This window comes from Epinephelus fuscoguttatus, linkage group LG21, assembly GCF_011397635.1.
Source record: "Epinephelus fuscoguttatus linkage group LG21, E.fuscoguttatus.final_Chr_v1".
In the NCBI taxonomy this organism is placed as follows: domain Eukaryota; kingdom Metazoa; phylum Chordata; class Actinopteri; order Perciformes; family Serranidae; genus Epinephelus; species Epinephelus fuscoguttatus.
Genome location: NC_064772.1, coordinates 7,997,393 through 8,015,439, shown reverse-complemented (window position 1 = coordinate 8,015,439; position 18,047 = coordinate 7,997,393). Strand labels below are relative to the sequence as shown.

Here is an 18,047-nt window from a genome sequence, read left to right as displayed (position 1 = left end):
TTTACTGTCATTTAAGACCAAAAAAAAAAAAAAAAAACCCACATTTGAGAAGCTGAAACCTTTAATCTGTAATTAGGATTTTGGGTGGTACATAAAAAAATGTGAGTTGCATATATGTCAAATACTGTGTAAACTGTTTAAGTAATGGCAAAGGGGTAGGTTAATATAAGAGTATACTTCTTAATATTTTTTGGTGTGTAAATCTTTAATATTGCATATGAGAACTTGTATATTGAGAGTTTGCAATATGTTTACTGTTCAGTTAATTTGTTATTCTTGTTCTGTTTTTGTTTGTGTTTTTAAATGTGAAAAATCATAAATCTAATATGAAGCAATGGCTGACAGTTTTGACAATTTACTAAACAGGTAATTAATACATTTATGTGTCTGATAGCTTTTATCTTTACTTATTTATTTATTTATTTATTTATTTATTTATTTATTATGAAGTTTTAGTCTGTCTAAGGTTGTTTATATGTGTTCTGAATATAAAACTAAAAAAATCTGAAAATAAAATTTAAAAATATATATAATTTAAAGGTCCTGTGTGCAGGATTTAGGGGGATACTGAATGTAATATAACAAGTATGTTTTCTTTAGTGTAGAATCACCTGAAAAACAGAATGGTGTTATGTTTTCATTATCTTTGAATGGGCTGTTTCTATCTACATAGGGAGCAGATCCTCATCCATGGAGTCCCCCATGTTGCATCATCATGTTTCTGCAGTAGCCCAGAGTGGACAAACCAAACACTGGTTCTAAATAGGGACATTCACATTTTTGTGTCTTCTCGTTTTCGCATCAGCCACCTTGGTTAGAAGCCCCTCCCTGCAAGCAGCGTTGGAAAAACATACTTTTTTAATGTTTTATTCAGTGTTTTTACTGGATTAGATCACCAGGTCTGTTTCTTTTGGAGAGGAGACCTCTGCGGATAATTGGGCTCCCGCTATAAAACTCCTGAACATTGGGATCAGAAAATAGGATGAGCACACCTTAGCAGGTGCTGCGCTAGTGACCCGTCTCCCACATGCCAAGCAGTGTAGAGGAAACACTGATTTGTGACGTGAAACAGCTTTACCCAGTGTTTTATTGTCTTTAATCACTTGTTTTTGAGAGGAAGAGACCTCTGTGGATAATTCAGTTCCCGGTAAAAACCTCCTGAACAATGAACACTGAAGGAATTCTAACCAGGAGAAGTTTCAGCTGGTTGTTATCTGCAGTCCTCACTGTTAGATGCTACTAAACCCCCCTAAATCTAACACACTGGACCTTTCAACTCAATTTTCAGAAACTGTTCATATTCATATTTTATAATGCATCATGGTATTTTTCTTCATAGTTCTAGATATGTTATCTATGTAAAATCTTAATTTATAAAATATCTAGTAACTGCAGCTGTTAGATAAATGCAGTGGAGTAGAAGTCAAGTGTCATGGAATTACTCAAATAAAGTACAGATACCTGCAACTAGAGTTAATGTACTATAATGTGGTAACATTCCACCCCTGAAAAATGTTCCATCTCTTGTAGAAAATGCCAGACTGTAATGTCTCTATTTTATCACTAGAGGGAGACATTAAGTTAAATATGTTATCCCCATCAGTGTTGGTGCTGTAATAATTTCCCCTTTGGTCCCCTGTGCTTCTGACCTTCCATCTCTTCATCTTCCTCATCTCCTCCAGAGTGGTGCAGTAGTTTACTGCCGCATATTCAATTACAGACAGGAAGACAAACAGGAAGCTGGTCCACAGGTAGATGTCCACTGCTTTCACGTACGATACCTGGACAACAGAGACACACACACAGTCACGCACAGAAAAAAAAAATCATATACAGCTAACTGAGTTATTCTGTTCATATTCACAATAATCACTGAAAAAGGAAGCAAATATTGTGCAGGATTTTGCACCTTTAAAAATCCAGCATTTTATAAATTGACAGCATAGTACCTGTAGTGCTATTTATCAATTTAGATTATTTTGGTGTGAGTTACAAAGTGTTGGAGATATCGGCTGTAGAGATGTCTGCCTTCTCTTCAGTATAATGGAACTAGATGGCACTTGGCTTGTGGTGCTCAAAGTGCCAAAAAAATACAATTGAAAAACTCCACAGCAATGTCTCAATTTAAATTGGAAACTATTTTCTTTCTACCGAACTAAACCCTCCAACCGTATCACCATTCAACCAAAGCAAACCCAGCTGTCACCTGAGGCATAGAGGAGGACACTCCAGTGATGATGGTGGACATGGTAAGTACTGTGGTTATACCTGCAGGAGGAGAGAGCACAGGTGATTTTACATTACAACAAATCTTTGTTAAGTGTTGGTAGATACTGAAGCCAGATAAGCCTTCAGTGCTCAGTGTCAATACTTCATGTTGTAGGAAGGTTTATAGGTTTATATAATTATATATTTATATAATTAATGTGAAGGGTAGATGTCATTTACATCAACATTCAAAGACAAAGAAGAATGACTTTTACTGACAAACACGATACATTCTCTTGAACTATTTTAATTCAATTTTTATATTATGTTTTTTTTATTTTAGAGTCAGAAATAGACTTTTCAACCTTCTAAAATCTTAATTTTATACTATTTTGTTCACTTAGATTAGTAGTACGATTTTTTTCTGGCGCAGCGGATATAAAGCAGAAGGAATAAAACCAGAGTGGTAATGTATTTTGTTAAGGAAAAAACACTTAATTCAACATTGTCTTGTCATTGTCTTGACTTTTAAATCTATTATAGATCCTTGTGTAACTGAAAAAATGAATAACTTGTACTTAACACAGATTGGTTTTCATTCAGTATATAAATGAAATATTTACTGTATAAGTGCACCTGCTGTGTGTCCCAACAATAAAAATATGTTCACAAAGTCACGGTTTTCTCCTCCCACAAAAAGCTGGTCCCTGTAAAGTAAATGATGAAATTTTAGGGTTCATACTTTTTTGGTTCATGTTAATATGAAAGTTTGGTGTTACCCAGAGAGACACGCGCAGGAACAGCCCTCCTGTCGATCCAGAAGGAGACCCAGGACAGGACGACCATCAGCATGGTGGGGAAGTATGTCTGCAGCATGAAGAAGAAGATGTGCCTCCGCAGGATGAAGTTAATGAACAGACGATTGTACCAACCTGACAGACAGACAAACGGGGAGGCGCTTATTGTTGAAATCACCTTCATTAGTTTGCTGCTATAACATTCAACTCAGGTCAGTTCAGTTTTACTTATGAGGCTCAAAACGAATTACAATTTGCCCCGGGTTCTTTCCAACACACAACACCCTCTGTTCTTTGACCCTCACTGCAGATAAGGAAAAACTCCACACAAAAAAAAACTAACGGGGAAAAAATGGAAGAACCCTCAGGAGAGCAACTGAGGAGGGACCCCTCTTCCAGGACGATGAACAGACATGCAATAGATGTCGTGTGTACAAAACAGATCAACATAACAAAATTAAAGTAAAGCCAATCCATGTGACAACATGATTCACAGAGGGAGAGAGAGCCTCCACTCTTCTGGTTTCAGACTTTCCACCAGATGTTTGAAACTGGCTGCAGAGATTTGGGAGCACAAAGGGTCAAACAAACTACTGACACAAAGTTGGATGGAACACTTGTCACTTAGTATAATTTTTCACAACCTTTTTGACTGGAAACAATCTAGAAAACCATCTTGAACCTACATCTGTCTATGTTTTCTTACTAGGTGAACCAGAGAGTGACATATATTTCCTTGTTTGATCCGTATACTTTTCTGAGGCCTTTAGTGCTAAAAGTGTACAGTCATTTTTTAAGTTAAAAGCAAATATTAAGGTTAGGTTAGGTTCTTCAGTGTACCCAGGGGATAATTGTTTTCACACATCATCAGTCAGGTTGGTTTCAGGGCAGCATACACAAACATATAACAGATAACAGACCCTCTTCCCACATATTCCCCAGATAACAAATAACAAATACCCCTCTCCCACACATACCACAGAAAACCATATAAACATAAACATGACATAGACAGTGTACAGGGGTGAAATATTAAATCTACTTTTTTTGTTTAGGGCTGTGATGGCTGAGGGGACAAAACTTCTTTTAAAATGGGTTTTTTTCCAGTCCAGTACCCTGTATCTGCGTTCAGATAGGAGAAGTATGAAAAATTGGTTCAGGGGGTGGTCGAGGCTGTTTACTATTGCACGTGCTAGGCGTGTGATGGCAAGTTCATTTGCTTCTGACAGGCTGGGGGTGGGGAGGTTGATTATTTTGAATGCTGTGTGTGGGATTTTGAGGAGTCTGTAAAGGAATGTATGAAAACTATATCTTCTTGAAGTAGAACTGTTTTTTTTTTTTTTTTTACCTCGGCAGAGGTGGAATTTAGATCTTTTACTAAAGTACAAATAGGAACACTACAATGTAAAACAATCTGACCTCATTGTTTTCCCAATTTGCGTACATTTTCGGCCACTGTTCTTCTTTTTTGAGTTGCTGCTAGCAGCTACTTTTTAAACCTCCCACAGTGGGTTGCATGCATAACACGTTGTCAAATCATCACACCCATGATCTCTTCCTGCCGGCTGTCCCTTTTATCCAGACATCATTTCGGCACTGTTACTACCTCCAATCCCGGCCCAGAAGCGAGACAACTGTGTCCCTCCATTCCATAATCATACCTTTAATACAGAACTGCGAGGCCGAATAATGGCGCGATATTCCCACCTTGAACAGGCAGTGTAAAAGGGGCTATTGTAATGTTTAAGTGAAAATGCATGTATTTGGGAAGTACTTGATGATTGAGACCTGGATTTTTCCTGCACGAGATGTGTGAGAGTTTGTAAACATGTGTTTTGATATATATTCAATTTATGAAAAATTTGATATATATTCAATTTATGAAAAATGTTTCCTTTTTTTCAAATTTCCATTCACCGTGCAGTCTGTTCAACATTCACAAATGGTCATTTTGTAGGCAAAGTATAAGCATCAAATATACTTCAAATAGCAGAAGTAAAAATACTCGTATTGCAAAATGACCTGTATCAGAATAATGTATATTATATTTCTGGATTTTAATTATTGATGCATTGATGTGTTCATCACTTTAATGTTACGGCTGGTGAAGGTCAAGATCATTTTAATGACTTCATATACTGCTGGGTAGATTGAGCCACAATAATCTTAATCTGCAAAGTAATTTAGGTTATAAAAGATATGTAGTAGCATAAAATGGAAACACTCAAGTAAAATACAAGTATCTTAAAACTGTACTTAAGTACAGTACTTGAGTAAATTTACTTAGTTACATTGCACCACTGTTTATGTTGTTGTGTCACCTTATAATGAGGGCTAACCACTGGTCTGATATATCTCCGTATGCTGTCGCATTCATATTTACCTTCGCTAGAACACAAAGGTTTGTAGACAGAAGTGTCCACATACTTTTGGCCAATGACTATAAACAAGTATGATGCCTCTTACATCACACTGCATTGTACTTTCAGTAGTGAACCACTTTCTGCATCCCTTTGAAAACAGAAACCTCTCAGCCCTTTCACTGTGAATGTGGGGTATTACACTACAACACACACACACACACACACACACACACACACACAGACCTGTGCTGCTGTAGAAAGCCAGGCCACTAGAGGCTTGGAAATGCTCAATGAAGAACTGAGACAAGACGATCTCATCCGTCCTCAGAGAGTCGTTCCCATTCTTCCAGTAAAGCATCAGGTCGTTCTCATTATATGCATCTGAAGAGAGAGAGCAAGAGACAGAGAGAGAGGGAGGTGTTCAGTGTCATGGAAAATAGAGGGAACATGAGAGCTGAGAAAAGAGAAAGGATGTTGGCAGTCGTCTCAGTTTATCCTGCCATTTCCTTATTTTCAGAGGTGGAGGAAGTTATCAGATCTTTTACCTTAGTAAAAGCAGCAGTACCACAGTGCAGAAATACTTGGAGTCAAAAATACTTCAAGTGAAAAAAGTACAAGTACTCATTATGCAGAATGGCCCATTCCAGAATAATATACTACCAATATTATTAGTAGTAGCCAGCAGATATCTGAGCCAAGACTTTCTCTTACATGCACCGGCCATTTTGGGAAGTCTCTACAAACAGATATCTGCACATGAACGTAGGTTTTGAAAAAGCTAATTTGTGGGCTAACTTGAAAGCTAACTTGTCATTAGACATAGAGTGCTCTGAGACTGAATTTGAATTTCCCCTGGTCAAAACCACTGGGGCTACAAACGGAAACCAAAATACTTTTTGTCTCATCACCTATAGTGATATTATAATCAATTTTATATAATAATAATAATAATAATAATGATAAGTTTCTGGCTAGGGACTCCATAGAACTTCTGGGGGACTTCAATGCTCACATGGGCATAGACAGAGATGCCTGGAGGGGGGGTGATTGGGAGGAACAGCCTGCCTGATCTGAACACAAGTGGTGTTTTGTTATTGGACTTCTGTGCTAGTCATGGATTGGCCATAATGAACACCATGTTCAAGCACAGGGATGTTCATAAGTGTACCTAGTACCAGAACACTGAGGCCAAAGATCGATGATCAACTTTATGGTCGTATCATCAGATCTGCTCCGTGTGTCTTGGACACTAGGGTGAAAAGAGGTGCAGAGCTGTCAACTGATCACCACCTGGTGGTGAGTTGAATCAGATGGCAGGGGAGGCTGATGGACAGACCTGGTAAACCCATGTCTCAAACCTCCAGGGGGAGGTTGGCGACATGGAATCCAAGTGGGCGGATATCATTGAGCAGTGGAAGGAGCACTCTGACAAACTCCTGAACCCTGCTGTCATGTCCACAGTGGAGGAGGAAGAGCCTTAAGACTCAGGGGAACTCTCGTCCATATCCCTGGCAGAGGTTGCTGAGATGGTCAAAAAGTTCCCCAGTGTCAAGATGCTGGGTGTGGATGAGACTGACACTGATGTGCTGAAGGCTCCAGACATTGTTGGGCTGCCTTGGCTGACACGCCTTTTCGGCATCGAGTGGAGGTCAGGTACTGTGCCTGTGGAGTGGCAGACAGAGGTGGTGGTCCCCAATTTCAAAAAAGGGGGGTGTGCTCCGATCACTGGGGTATCACACTGCTCAGCCTCCCGGGTAAAGTTTACTTCAGGGTGCTGGAAAGGAGGCTCCGACAAATTGTTGCACCTCGGATTCAGGAGGAGCAATGTGGATTCTGTCCTGGCTATGGAAGAGTGGACCAGCTCTTTACCCTTGTGAGGCTGCTGGAGGGGTCGTAGGAGTTTGTTCATCCAGTCTATATGTGCTTTGTGGACTTGGAGAAGGCCTATGACTGCGTCCCTTGGTCTTGTGGGGGGCACTGCGAGATTATGGGGTACCAGGGTTGCTGCTATGAGCCGTCTGGTCCCTGTATGACCAAAGTGAGAGCTGCGTCCACATACTTGGTGTGAAGTAAAACACATTCTTGGTGGGTGTTAGCCTTCGACAGGGTTTTCCCCCCGTCACTGATCCTGTTTGTGATAATCATGGACAGGATCTCAAGGCACAGCCGAGGTAAGGAAGGGGTCAGGTTTGGGCAAAACTTTCCATTTAGTGGTCCATCTATGTCCCAACCCTCACCTATGGTCATGAGCTCTAGGTAGTTACCGAAAGAATGAGATCACGGATACAAGTGGCCAAAATGAGTTTCCTTTGTGGGGTGGCTGGGCTGAGCCTTAGAGATAGGTTAAAGAGCTTGGTCATCCACCGCTGCTCCTTTGCATCGAAAGGGGTCAGTTGAGGTGGTTCTTGCAACTGATCAGAATGCCTCCTGGGCACCTCCTGTTAGGAGACACCAGAGCAGATCAAGAACACGCTGGAGGGACTACATATCTCATCTAGCCTGGGAACACCTTGGGGTCCCCCAGGAGGAGCTGGAAAGTATTGCTGGGGAGAGGGACGTCTGGCATGCTTTGCTTGGCCTGCTGCCCCCCAACCCGGTCCCAGATTAGCAGATGAAAATAGATGAATAAATGGACTTTAATGTACCAGCCGGTACAGATGGAGCTACTTTAAATTGCTATGTATTTTCTTCTAGGAACCAATAAAGTTTAATATTAATCTATATTATTTTGTCATAATATATTGGTGGAATCAGTGGACGGAAAATATAGTGTAGTAGATGTATTAAGTAGCAGAAAATGGAAATACTCAAGTAAAGTGTAGGTACCTCAAAACTGTACTTCAGTACAGTACTTGTAAATGTAGTACAGTAAATGTACGTTGTCATATTCCACCACTGTTTATATTGTTGTTTAGCTGTTGCATGTACCACCTCATGATGTAAGAAGACAAGGGGAAGTGCAGCATATACTGTGTGCGTGTGTGTGCCCCTCACAGCTCTCCAGCTCCAGTGAGCAGTTCTGTGTGTCCAGAGGGAAGCTGCTGAAGTCCATCGAGCAGAGCGCCGTTACTGTGACCCTGAAACACCCGAAAAACAATATAAGCTTTCACTACAGTTACATTCATCATGTCCTGGATATATAGATGTCTCCTGCTGTTGCCAAGGAAACCTGAGCTTCACCTCTATCTCATACTTGTAATTTTTACATTTCAGTTGCCTTTATTAGCCAACCCAGTCTCCAAAGTAAATGATGACACTGTACATTTCTGCAAAACACAGACATATAACATTTGTACATCATGTATGCAGCAGATACACTGAAGCTTTATGTTTCCTTATGTTTTCAGTTTTCAGTTTTATGTGTGACAATGCAATGGTTAACATGTGGTTACGTTTAGCACAAAAAACACTTGCTTAGGGTCTGGGAAACATCATGTTTTGACTTCAAATATCCTGTTTGGTCACCACAGCCACAGATGGAAATGTGCCATTCTCTCGTTAAAAAATAATTGCTTTGGTTGTTTGTTGGTTCTAACGGTGGTCTGCTGCTGTGTGCTGCTTACCAGCCATCACCCCTTAGTCTTACACCATCCACCATTCCCTCCACCTCCTGATGATGTAATCTTAAGTACTTCACTTTAGAAATGTTAATACATGTCAAACGTACAAATGTAACACATCCGTGGTTTGCAGAAAAGTGCAATGCTGGTACTTTGGTTTATGACCAAATTCCTGCAAAACTGATGTCATTCCTGTCAGCCTTAAGCAGGATTTACACTTGTGCAGCAGACCCTGTGCCGTAGCCTACACACGTGGCCTATGCCAGTGTGAGCATTTATAGTTGTGTGGTGGTGTGTCTGTGTAACTCCGCAGTTACACTTCCAAAACAACAAATCTGCAGCCATATACTGGAGAGAACAGGATCACATTCGTTTGAGTGGACTGTGAAAAAGTTGGTGTATTTCAATGGCAGAAGTCTATTTCTGCAGCAAACACTAGAATTTGTATGGTTGTTGAATTAAGTCTGCAGATGAAGCACTGGCAACAACAGCTCAGAAATTCAAAACTGCACGTCTCCACTGTGCCCCCTACCTGACACTGTAGAGGATGTTTCCATCTGGGTAAACCCGCAGCATGATGTTCTCCATGGTGGTGTCATGAATGAAGGAGCGTTTGGAGTGGACAAAGAAGACGTCAGGGACCCAGATCTTCTTCACGAGCCTCGAGTCAAAAGTCCTGCTCTGATTGTTTCGGGACGGAAACGACAGCCGTTCATCTTTCCAGTAGTGACGCAGGTACAGAGTCATGGTAAAGTCCTGCAGGATGCAACACCAAAGAAACAACTGCTTTGCATCTCAGTTTTGATTTTTATATTAATGAACTTATTTTCTTTCCTAGACTTCTTTTTTCTTTCTTTTTCTGTATGTTTGGCTTTGTTTAAGGCAAGAAATAATGCTAAAAATTAAGCTTAAAGAAAAACACATTTAGCAAAGGGTTTAATCTAAGGTTTTGTAAACACGTTATCCTGCTAAAATTAATAATATTTGTGAGTAAAGTAAAAAGAGTGTGAAGAAAAACAAACAATTTTATATAAAATGTTGCTTTTATTTGGGAATATTAGAGCTTGAAAAGGCTCAGAAATCAGTGTCAGTCATAAGATTAGATAAAAGTGCAAAAAGTCCAAAATCTACACAAGAATATTTAAAAAAAAAAAAAAAAAATAAAAATAAAATGCCAGAAAATTAAGTAAGTGTAAGTATAAACCGATGGACAGTAAGATGCATGTCCAGACTGCACACAAACCAAAAAAGGATACTGGCAATGGTCATAATTAAACATGTTACTGGTGGGATTTCTCTGCAGCCTGACTGTATCCAGCCTACATGCAGATTTTCACTGTTCCAGTTGAGGCTGCCATGATGACAATGTCCTCTGCTCCATTTATCTCTCTTAGCTGGAGGAACTCCATAAAACACTTGTAAGTAAGCGGCCAGTTGAGTTGAAAGTGGAGCCCATTGAGGGGTCATAGTCCAGACGGGAAGTGACATCAGAGCAGCCTGAGGTGGACATCATAATTTTTATTTAACCCGACTCATTTGTTTTGTAGTTGCTCACTTTCTATTTGATTTTGGACAGATGTGGAAATACATATTTGCCAGGTCATCCCCTTGTAAAAAAGTTTTATTGATAGTGGTTTTTTTTTTTTTTTTTAATGCTGTCTCTGGAATATATATAAAAAAGACAAGTTTCTCTACCATAAATCATTGTAACCAATTATTGCTACGCAGTCTTACAGAAATACATGAAATTGACACAAATTATGTGGTGGTGGTGGGCACAAAATGTACTCGTACTCGTACTCGTACTCGTCTTCCTCCGCTTATCCGGGTCCGGGTCGCGGGGGCAGCAGCCTCAGCAAAGAAGCCCAGACAGTCCTCTCCCCAGCCACCTCCGTCAGCTCTTCCGAGGGAACCCCGAGGCGTTCCCAGGCCAGCCGGGCGACGTAATCCCTCCAGCGTGTCCTGGGGCGGCCCCGAGGTCTCCTCCCGGTTGGACATGCCCGAAACACCTCCCAATAGTGGCGTCCGGGAGGCATCCTTACCAGATGCCCGAACCACCTCAACTGGCTCCTCTCAATGTGGAGGAGCAGCGGCTCTACTCCGAGTCCCTCCCAGATGTCTGAGCTCCTCACCCTATCCCTAAGGCTGAGCCCAGCCACCCTGCGGAGGAAACTCATTTCGGCAGCTTGTACTCGCGATCTCGTTCTTTCGGTCACTACCCTGAGCTTGTGACCATAGGTGAGGGTTGGAACGTAGATCGACCGGTAAATCGAGAGCTTCGCTTTGTGGCTAAGCTCCCTTTTCACCACAACGGACCGGTTAAGTGCCTGCATCACTGCTGATGCCGCCCCAATCCGCCTGTCAATCTCCCGCTCCATCCTACCCTCACTCCTGAACAAGATCCCGAGATACTTAAACTCCTCCACCTGAGGCAGGACCTCCCCCCCGACCTGGAGTGGGCAATCCACCCTTTTCCGGCTGAGGACCATGGCCTCAGACTTGGAGGTGCTGATTCTCATTCCAGCCGCTTCACACTCAGCTGCGAACCGTCCCAGCGAGAGCTGGAGGTCACTGTTCGATGGAGCTAGGAGAACCACCTCATCTGCAAAGAGCAGGGACGAGATCCTCCCGTCACTGAACCTGACACCCTCAACCACTCGGCTGCGCCTAGAAATTCTGTCCATGAAAGTTATGAACAGAACCGGTGACAAAGGGCAGCCCTGGCGGAGTCCAACCCTCACCGGGAACAGGTCCGACTTACTGCCGGTCACGCGAACCAGACTCGTGCTCCTTCGGTACAGGGACTGGATGGCCCTTAGCAGAGGGCCACCAACCCCATACTCCCGGAGCACCCCCCACAGGATGCCCCTGGGGACACGGTCGTAAGCCTTCTCCAAATCCACAAAACACATGTGGACTGGTTGGGCGAACTCCCATGCCCCCTCCAGCACCCTGGTGAGGGTAAAGAGCTGGTCCACGGTTCCGCGTCCGGGACGAAAACCACATTGCTCCTCCTCAATCTGAGGTTCAACTATCAACCAGACCCTCTTCTCCAGCACCCTGGCGTAGACTTTACCGGATAGGCTGAGGAGTGTGATCACCCTGTAGTTGGAACACACCCTCTGGTCCCCTTTCTTGAAGATGGGGACCACCACCCCGGTCTGCCACTCCAGAGGCACTGCCCCCGATGTCCACGCAATGTTGCAGAGGCGTGTCAGCCAGGACAGCCTTACAACATCCAGAGCCTTGAGGTATCCAGGGCGAATCTCGTCCACCGCCGGGGTTCCGCTGCCGCGCAGTTCCTTCACTACCTCGGCGACTTCTCCCCCAGAAGTTGGACGACCCACCCCCGAGACCCCCGGCTCTGTTTCCTCACTGGAATACGTGTTGGTGGGATTGAGGAGCTCCTCAAAGTATTCCTTCCACCGCCTGACAATGTCCCCAGTTGACGTCAGCAGCTCCCCGCCCCCACCGTAAACAATGTGAGCAAGTTGCCGCCTTCCCCCCCCTGAGGCGCCGGACGGTTTGCCAAAACCTCTTTGGAGCCGATCGATAGTCTTTCTCCATGGCCTCACCGAACTCCTCCTACTTTAGTTTTTGCCTCTGCGACTGCCGCCACTGCGCTCCGCTTGGCCCACTGGTACCCATCAGCTGCTTCTGGAGACCCACAGACCAACCATGCCCTGTAGGCCTCCTTCTTCAGCCTGACGGTTACCGCCGCGACTGGCCCCAGCGGCCTTGCGGCCACAGCTCACAACAGCCGCCTCGACAATGGCGGAGTGGAACAAGGCCCATTCGGACTCAATGTCCCCCTCTGCCCTCGGGACGCGGTCGAAGCTCTCCCGGAGGTGGGAGGTGAAGATCATCTTGACAAGTTCTTCCACCAGGCGTTCCCAGCAGACCCTCACTGCTCGTTTGGGCCTGCCAGGTCTGCGCGGCATCCTCCCCTGCCACCTGATCCAACTCACCACCAGGTGGTGATCAGTTGACAGCTCTGCTCCTCTCTTCACCTGAGTGTCCAGAGCATATGGTCGCAGATCAAATGATACGACTACAAAGTCAATCATTGACCTGCGACCTAGGCTGTCCTGGTGCCACGTGCACCGATGGACATCCTTATGCTCGAACATGGTGTTAGTTATGGCCAAACTGGCACAAAATGTGTTAAAAATATTTTTATTGTGAACTGGACAAAATAATTGTTTAGTGTATGTCTCAAATGTTAGACCTGACTTAGTCTGAATAAAACACACTGTGGTGTATTTGTGCAAACAAAGAACAAAGAATCTAGAATTTACATTTGGATTATTCAGATTAATGATTGGGGACTTCCCATCATACATTTAAATGACTTTTAATATTAAAAGTTAAAGTGGCTTTAAGATATTAAAATAACATGACCTCAGACTTGTGAGGATCGACTTAAAACCATTTTCACAGATATAGATATAACTAAGTTACGAGAACTTACATGAATATAATGTAAGGCTTTTACACAACAGTAGAATTTTCCTCAAAACTTTAACAGGTTAATTTGTTGAATTTTCTGCCATTACAAAGCTGTACACTGATCAGGCTCTCTGCCACGTTCACTAGTGGATGGAACATGTCTGAAGTCACAGTTGATCAGGTACAGTATGTTTTCCCATCATCACAGCTGGAAATGAAGTTTAAGATATTTCAGATCCTCACCATGTTGACCTCTGAGATGCTGTCGATGCTCTCTACCTGCACATCGATGCCCACAGGGATGGCTGCACCTGAAACAACAAAGTCATTTGTTTTGAAGTCAATGACATAAACTCATTTATCAAGGCAAAGTTACTGCTAGGAATGGCCATGTACATCAGATCAGCCTGCAGGGAAACTGTTCTGACACCACTTGAGACATTTTGTAGAAAACTATTTATCTGCAAGAGTGACCAAAATGGCTAGGAAAAGACACAAAACAAACCTTGGAGACACAAATTGACTACAAATAGGCATAAAACCACAAAAATATGCATAAAAATGACAAAGAGACGCAAAACCAGAAACCACCACAAAGTGTGAGTGGCTTTCTCCTGTGTAGGGAGGTAGTGGGGCCTTTTGCAAATCTGGGTACCCACTGTCTCACAATCCACGTATGAATGTAATGCACATCCTGATTTTGCCAAGTGGTTGTTGTCCTGAGAACAACATTTTGTATGATAGCCCTGGGACAACAACTGCCTCAGCTGATCGTTTGTGATGTCATCAAAGAGAGCCTTGCTGTCAGTGCCCTGCAACACAAAATGGCTGTGCAAAGAGAAGCATATTACAAGATGAGATAGTCCGCTACTACAGACATTAAAATATATTTGCTTTTCATATTAATTGTTAGTATTTTGCCACCATGGAAATAAGCTCACATTGGCTTGCAAGGGTGAGCTAACAGCTAGCCAACTGGGGTACTAGCTGCTCTGTATTAACTCCTTGAACAGAACAGAATACTATAACTTTAACTTTCATTCCTGCTCAATTTAGAAAGGCCATTAGTAAAAATGTGTTCTTTGTTTGGATTGTCAAAGGGACAGTGAGTGGGTCCATGTCATTGGTTCGACAGCCCATTGGTTCGACATCCCATTAGTCCGACTGTCCGCGGTGCTGAACGGCTCGCGGTGGGCGTATGGTGCGCCGCGACCGGCTTGAGGCGGAGCAGGCTCACGGCTTGTGTGTTTGTCACTTTCTTTTTCATTTTAACCCACACCATGATCTTTTCCTGACCCTAACCAAGTGGTTTTTGTGCCTAAACCTAACCAGACCTTAACCACAGGGTATCATGATGATTTCGGAACGGACTTAGGAATAATGAGTTTAATATGGTCGGAACAATGGGATGTTGAACCAATGGGCAGTTCCCCAGTGAGTCATAGATGTTTGTTTGGCTGCTAGAGTTAGTGGGCTGGCTGTAGCGCGCTAGCATTAGCATGCTTTTTTTCAGGATTGTGCCCAGTGACAGAAAATATTGCACAATTAAAGTGAGGCTTATGGGGAACCAATCTGAAGTGCATGATACACCAAGAGCACCTTTTTATGTGGTGGTCTTTTTCAATGAGCAGTGGGGGAAGTTATTGACATAAATGATCAAGCAATTGATTAGTAGAAAGCATTACTAGCATTCTTGCTAGCTAGCTATCTCTGTTAACCACACCATGTATGTTCTGAAGTCACCATTGCTTTATTTCTTTTTACATGGTGTTTACATGGTACATGGAATTTTCTCATTTTTCAAATTTTCATACATCATTGAAATATGTGAGGAATTCAGTGTAACATAGGCTGACCAAACGTCCTCTTTTGCCCGGACATGTCCACTTTTCACGTCCTGTCCGGGGCGTCTGGGGGGTTTTTCTAAACTGATGATAATGTCCGGTTTTCCGTGTGTTTGTGTGTGTGTGTTAGAGTGCGGCACGGGCAGCATATTTCTGTCCAAACCCGAACCGAGCCCGACATTATTTAATGACCAAAGCACTGAGTTTGTGTCACACAGTGGTTACAGGCTATTTAACAGGCCGGGCGCGCGCCGTGGGTGCTCAGCTGCGGAGAGGGAGACGCTTCTAGCGAGAGGAGAGGGAGAAATAAAACAAAATAACATAAAATAGGAAAAACCTGTCTCCCTCTTTTATTTTATTTTCAGCGTTTAATCAAGGCAGAGGCGGGCGGCTGGAGGTCCGAGACTTCCAGCGAGGAGAGAGGTAGAAACAAACAGCCAATGTGTGTCTGTGTGTGTTATGTTCAGGTGTTGTAACGTAAATAACAGTGCGCAAGCAATGAACAGGACAGACAATAGGATTTTATTTATTTTTACACTACATTTTCACTGAAAGCTGACCGAATCCGACCCGAGCCTGAATACAATTTATAGCTACATTTTTGACCAAACCCGGCCGACCAGTCGGGTACCGTTGGGCTCGGATCGCCACACTCTAGTGTGTCTATGTGTCCCCTATTGGGGCCTATCTGAATTTCTGTCTTTGAGAGATATTATTTTGTAATATAACTGACTTTTCTATCCATACATATAAATTTTAAATATATTAAAATGATAAGGCATCTTTGAGTAAACTGCGAGTATAATTTAAGTAGGCTATGTCGTGGCCGGCCGAGTGTCCTCTTTTTTGGAAATCAAAATATTGTCACCCTAATGTAACAGGTGGTAAATAACAGATGTACAAATGGTCGATTTAGTGTGAAATATTCCTTTGATGAGAGAACAGGACATTTCTAGTTGTGTTTGTGGCAACCAAACCGGATATTTTAAGCCAAAACATGATGTTTTCCTAACCCTAACCAAGTGATTGTTGTGCCTAAACCTAACCATCACAATAATCACAATGTTGGCATAACACATAATGAAAAGTTTCAGCATATCTGCTACATATGAAACATGAATATAACATATCTGTCGTTTGCCGAAACGTACAATGCTAACATTTATTCTGGCAATTACGTTGAATTACTGCATAACAGACAATCAGTTGTCATAATACATTTCATACAATGTTCAGTAAATAATTTTAGGTGCTTAAGTTGAAGAAAAATGAATGAAGGGGGTAATTAAATTGTGTTTTCATAAAATTGTCTGCAACTGTCACTGTTTCTGATATGCTACAAGTAGTGATGTGATTTCCTCTGCAGCATCAAAATCCTGCACTGAAACCTTCAGAAGAGTTTTAGTGTCCCGTGACAATATACATGTTGCTTCAGAGGCTTTTCCACCCTAACATTTGTAAAACTTTGGTAAAAACACTAAATTTAAAAAAAAAAGAACAAAAAGACGATTGGCCAGTACAATTAGTGTAAAAGTCCATGGTACAGAAGCATTCAAGACTCTCTGACTGTAGTTAAAAATCCCCTATTAATCCATGAATCGATAAAGGATTTTTAACTACAGTCAGAGTGCCTGGGATACAGTTTTGGACTGTCTGCCACTTCCATTTTTACACTGTTTGAGCTGTCCAGTCATTGTTTATTTACTTTTATGTGACTTTGCCCCATCCTGAAAGAGCACCTGAATTATTTATTTATTTATTTATTTTTTACAATTAATTACGCAGTGCCTTAATCCAGTGCAGCACTCCCTATTTTTCGTCAATGTAAATGTAATTTGTTTGGGATAAAACTGGTCCGACATCACTTGTCAGCAGGTCAAAGGTCAGCAGGTCTTTCAGCAGTTTCTGTATCTCTTCAATAACATCATCTGTATCGGCCCTCAAACCTCATTTTTGTGGAACACTGGTAACAACATCCTTTGTCTTTGCCACCAGCTCACCGCAGCCATCAACATCTGTCCTCGACACTCCCCCGCTCCATCCGCCTCATTAGCAGATTAAGCTTGTTTAACCTCTAAACCTGAACAGCCTGATTTGTGCACACAAACAGAGCAGAAATAGCTAAACACAAATCCTCCCCAAAAAAACAAGCTTCAATCATGGCTACTTACTCCCTGTTTTACTGCTCTGCCTCCACAAAGCAATCATGACTTTAGGAAGGAGGTTTTCAGGGACGTTTATCCACGCTGTACGGTGGTCTTTTCTCCTTCGCTAAAAATCTACTCGGCTAATTTTAGGATTTATCCACGTCTGTGGCCTGCAGACTAAGGAGCTCATTCCGGACCCGACCACAAGCATCAGCAGCAATGATTCTACTGTTGACTTAAACTTTAAAACATATCCATCTTTAAGATGTTCCTTACAGTCAATGACAGAAGTTTAACAATGTGGGGAATGCACTGGAAAAATGAGCCATTGTGACCGTCAGCTTCTAGTACTACTAAATCACTTCTGACAACTGTGAACTTTGTTTTGGGTATTTGCAGCTCAAAAGATGTTGACATTTAGACTACACTAAAAATGGAATGCTCTTAGACATATAGTACATCATAATTCTTATTTAAACAGTATTTTAGTGAGTTTTCAATGCAAAGCAGGTCTTAACATTAAAATATACATAAAGCACTTTTCAAAACAGACGTTACAAAGAACTTTACAGGAAGAAGGACATAAGATAGAAGATATTTCAAAAAACAACCATAATTAAGTGTACAGCACACAAAGTAAAAGTTATAAAAATGAAAAGAAAAGTCTCACACACTGATT

The 18,047-nt window shown here is 42.3% G+C and overlaps 1 protein-coding gene across 6 annotated transcripts in view; it reads right to left on the bottom strand.

The window, feature by feature from the left end:
• LOC125882244 (gamma-aminobutyric acid receptor subunit rho-3-like) overlaps positions 1-18,047 on the bottom strand; it is a 65,859-nt gene that overhangs the window by 884 nt on the left and 46,928 nt on the right. For 5 of the 6 annotated variants that reach the window (XM_049566022.1, XM_049566018.1, XM_049566019.1 and 2 more), the window contains 7 exons: positions 13,621-13,688; positions 9,461-9,684; positions 8,363-8,445; positions 5,612-5,749; positions 2,988-3,140; positions 2,207-2,268; positions 1,650-1,781 (listed from right to left, as the gene is read on the bottom strand). In XM_049566022.1, coding sequence (XP_049421979.1) covers positions 1,650-1,781; positions 2,207-2,268; positions 2,988-3,140; positions 5,612-5,749; positions 8,363-8,445; positions 9,461-9,684; positions 13,621-13,688 — 860 coding nt within the window. Of the gene's footprint in view, positions 1-1,649; positions 1,782-2,206; positions 2,269-2,987; positions 3,141-5,611; positions 5,750-8,362; positions 8,446-9,460; positions 9,685-13,620; positions 13,689-13,882; positions 13,956-18,047 lie in introns of those variants that run through there. The other variant, XM_049566017.1, reaches the window with a different exon arrangement.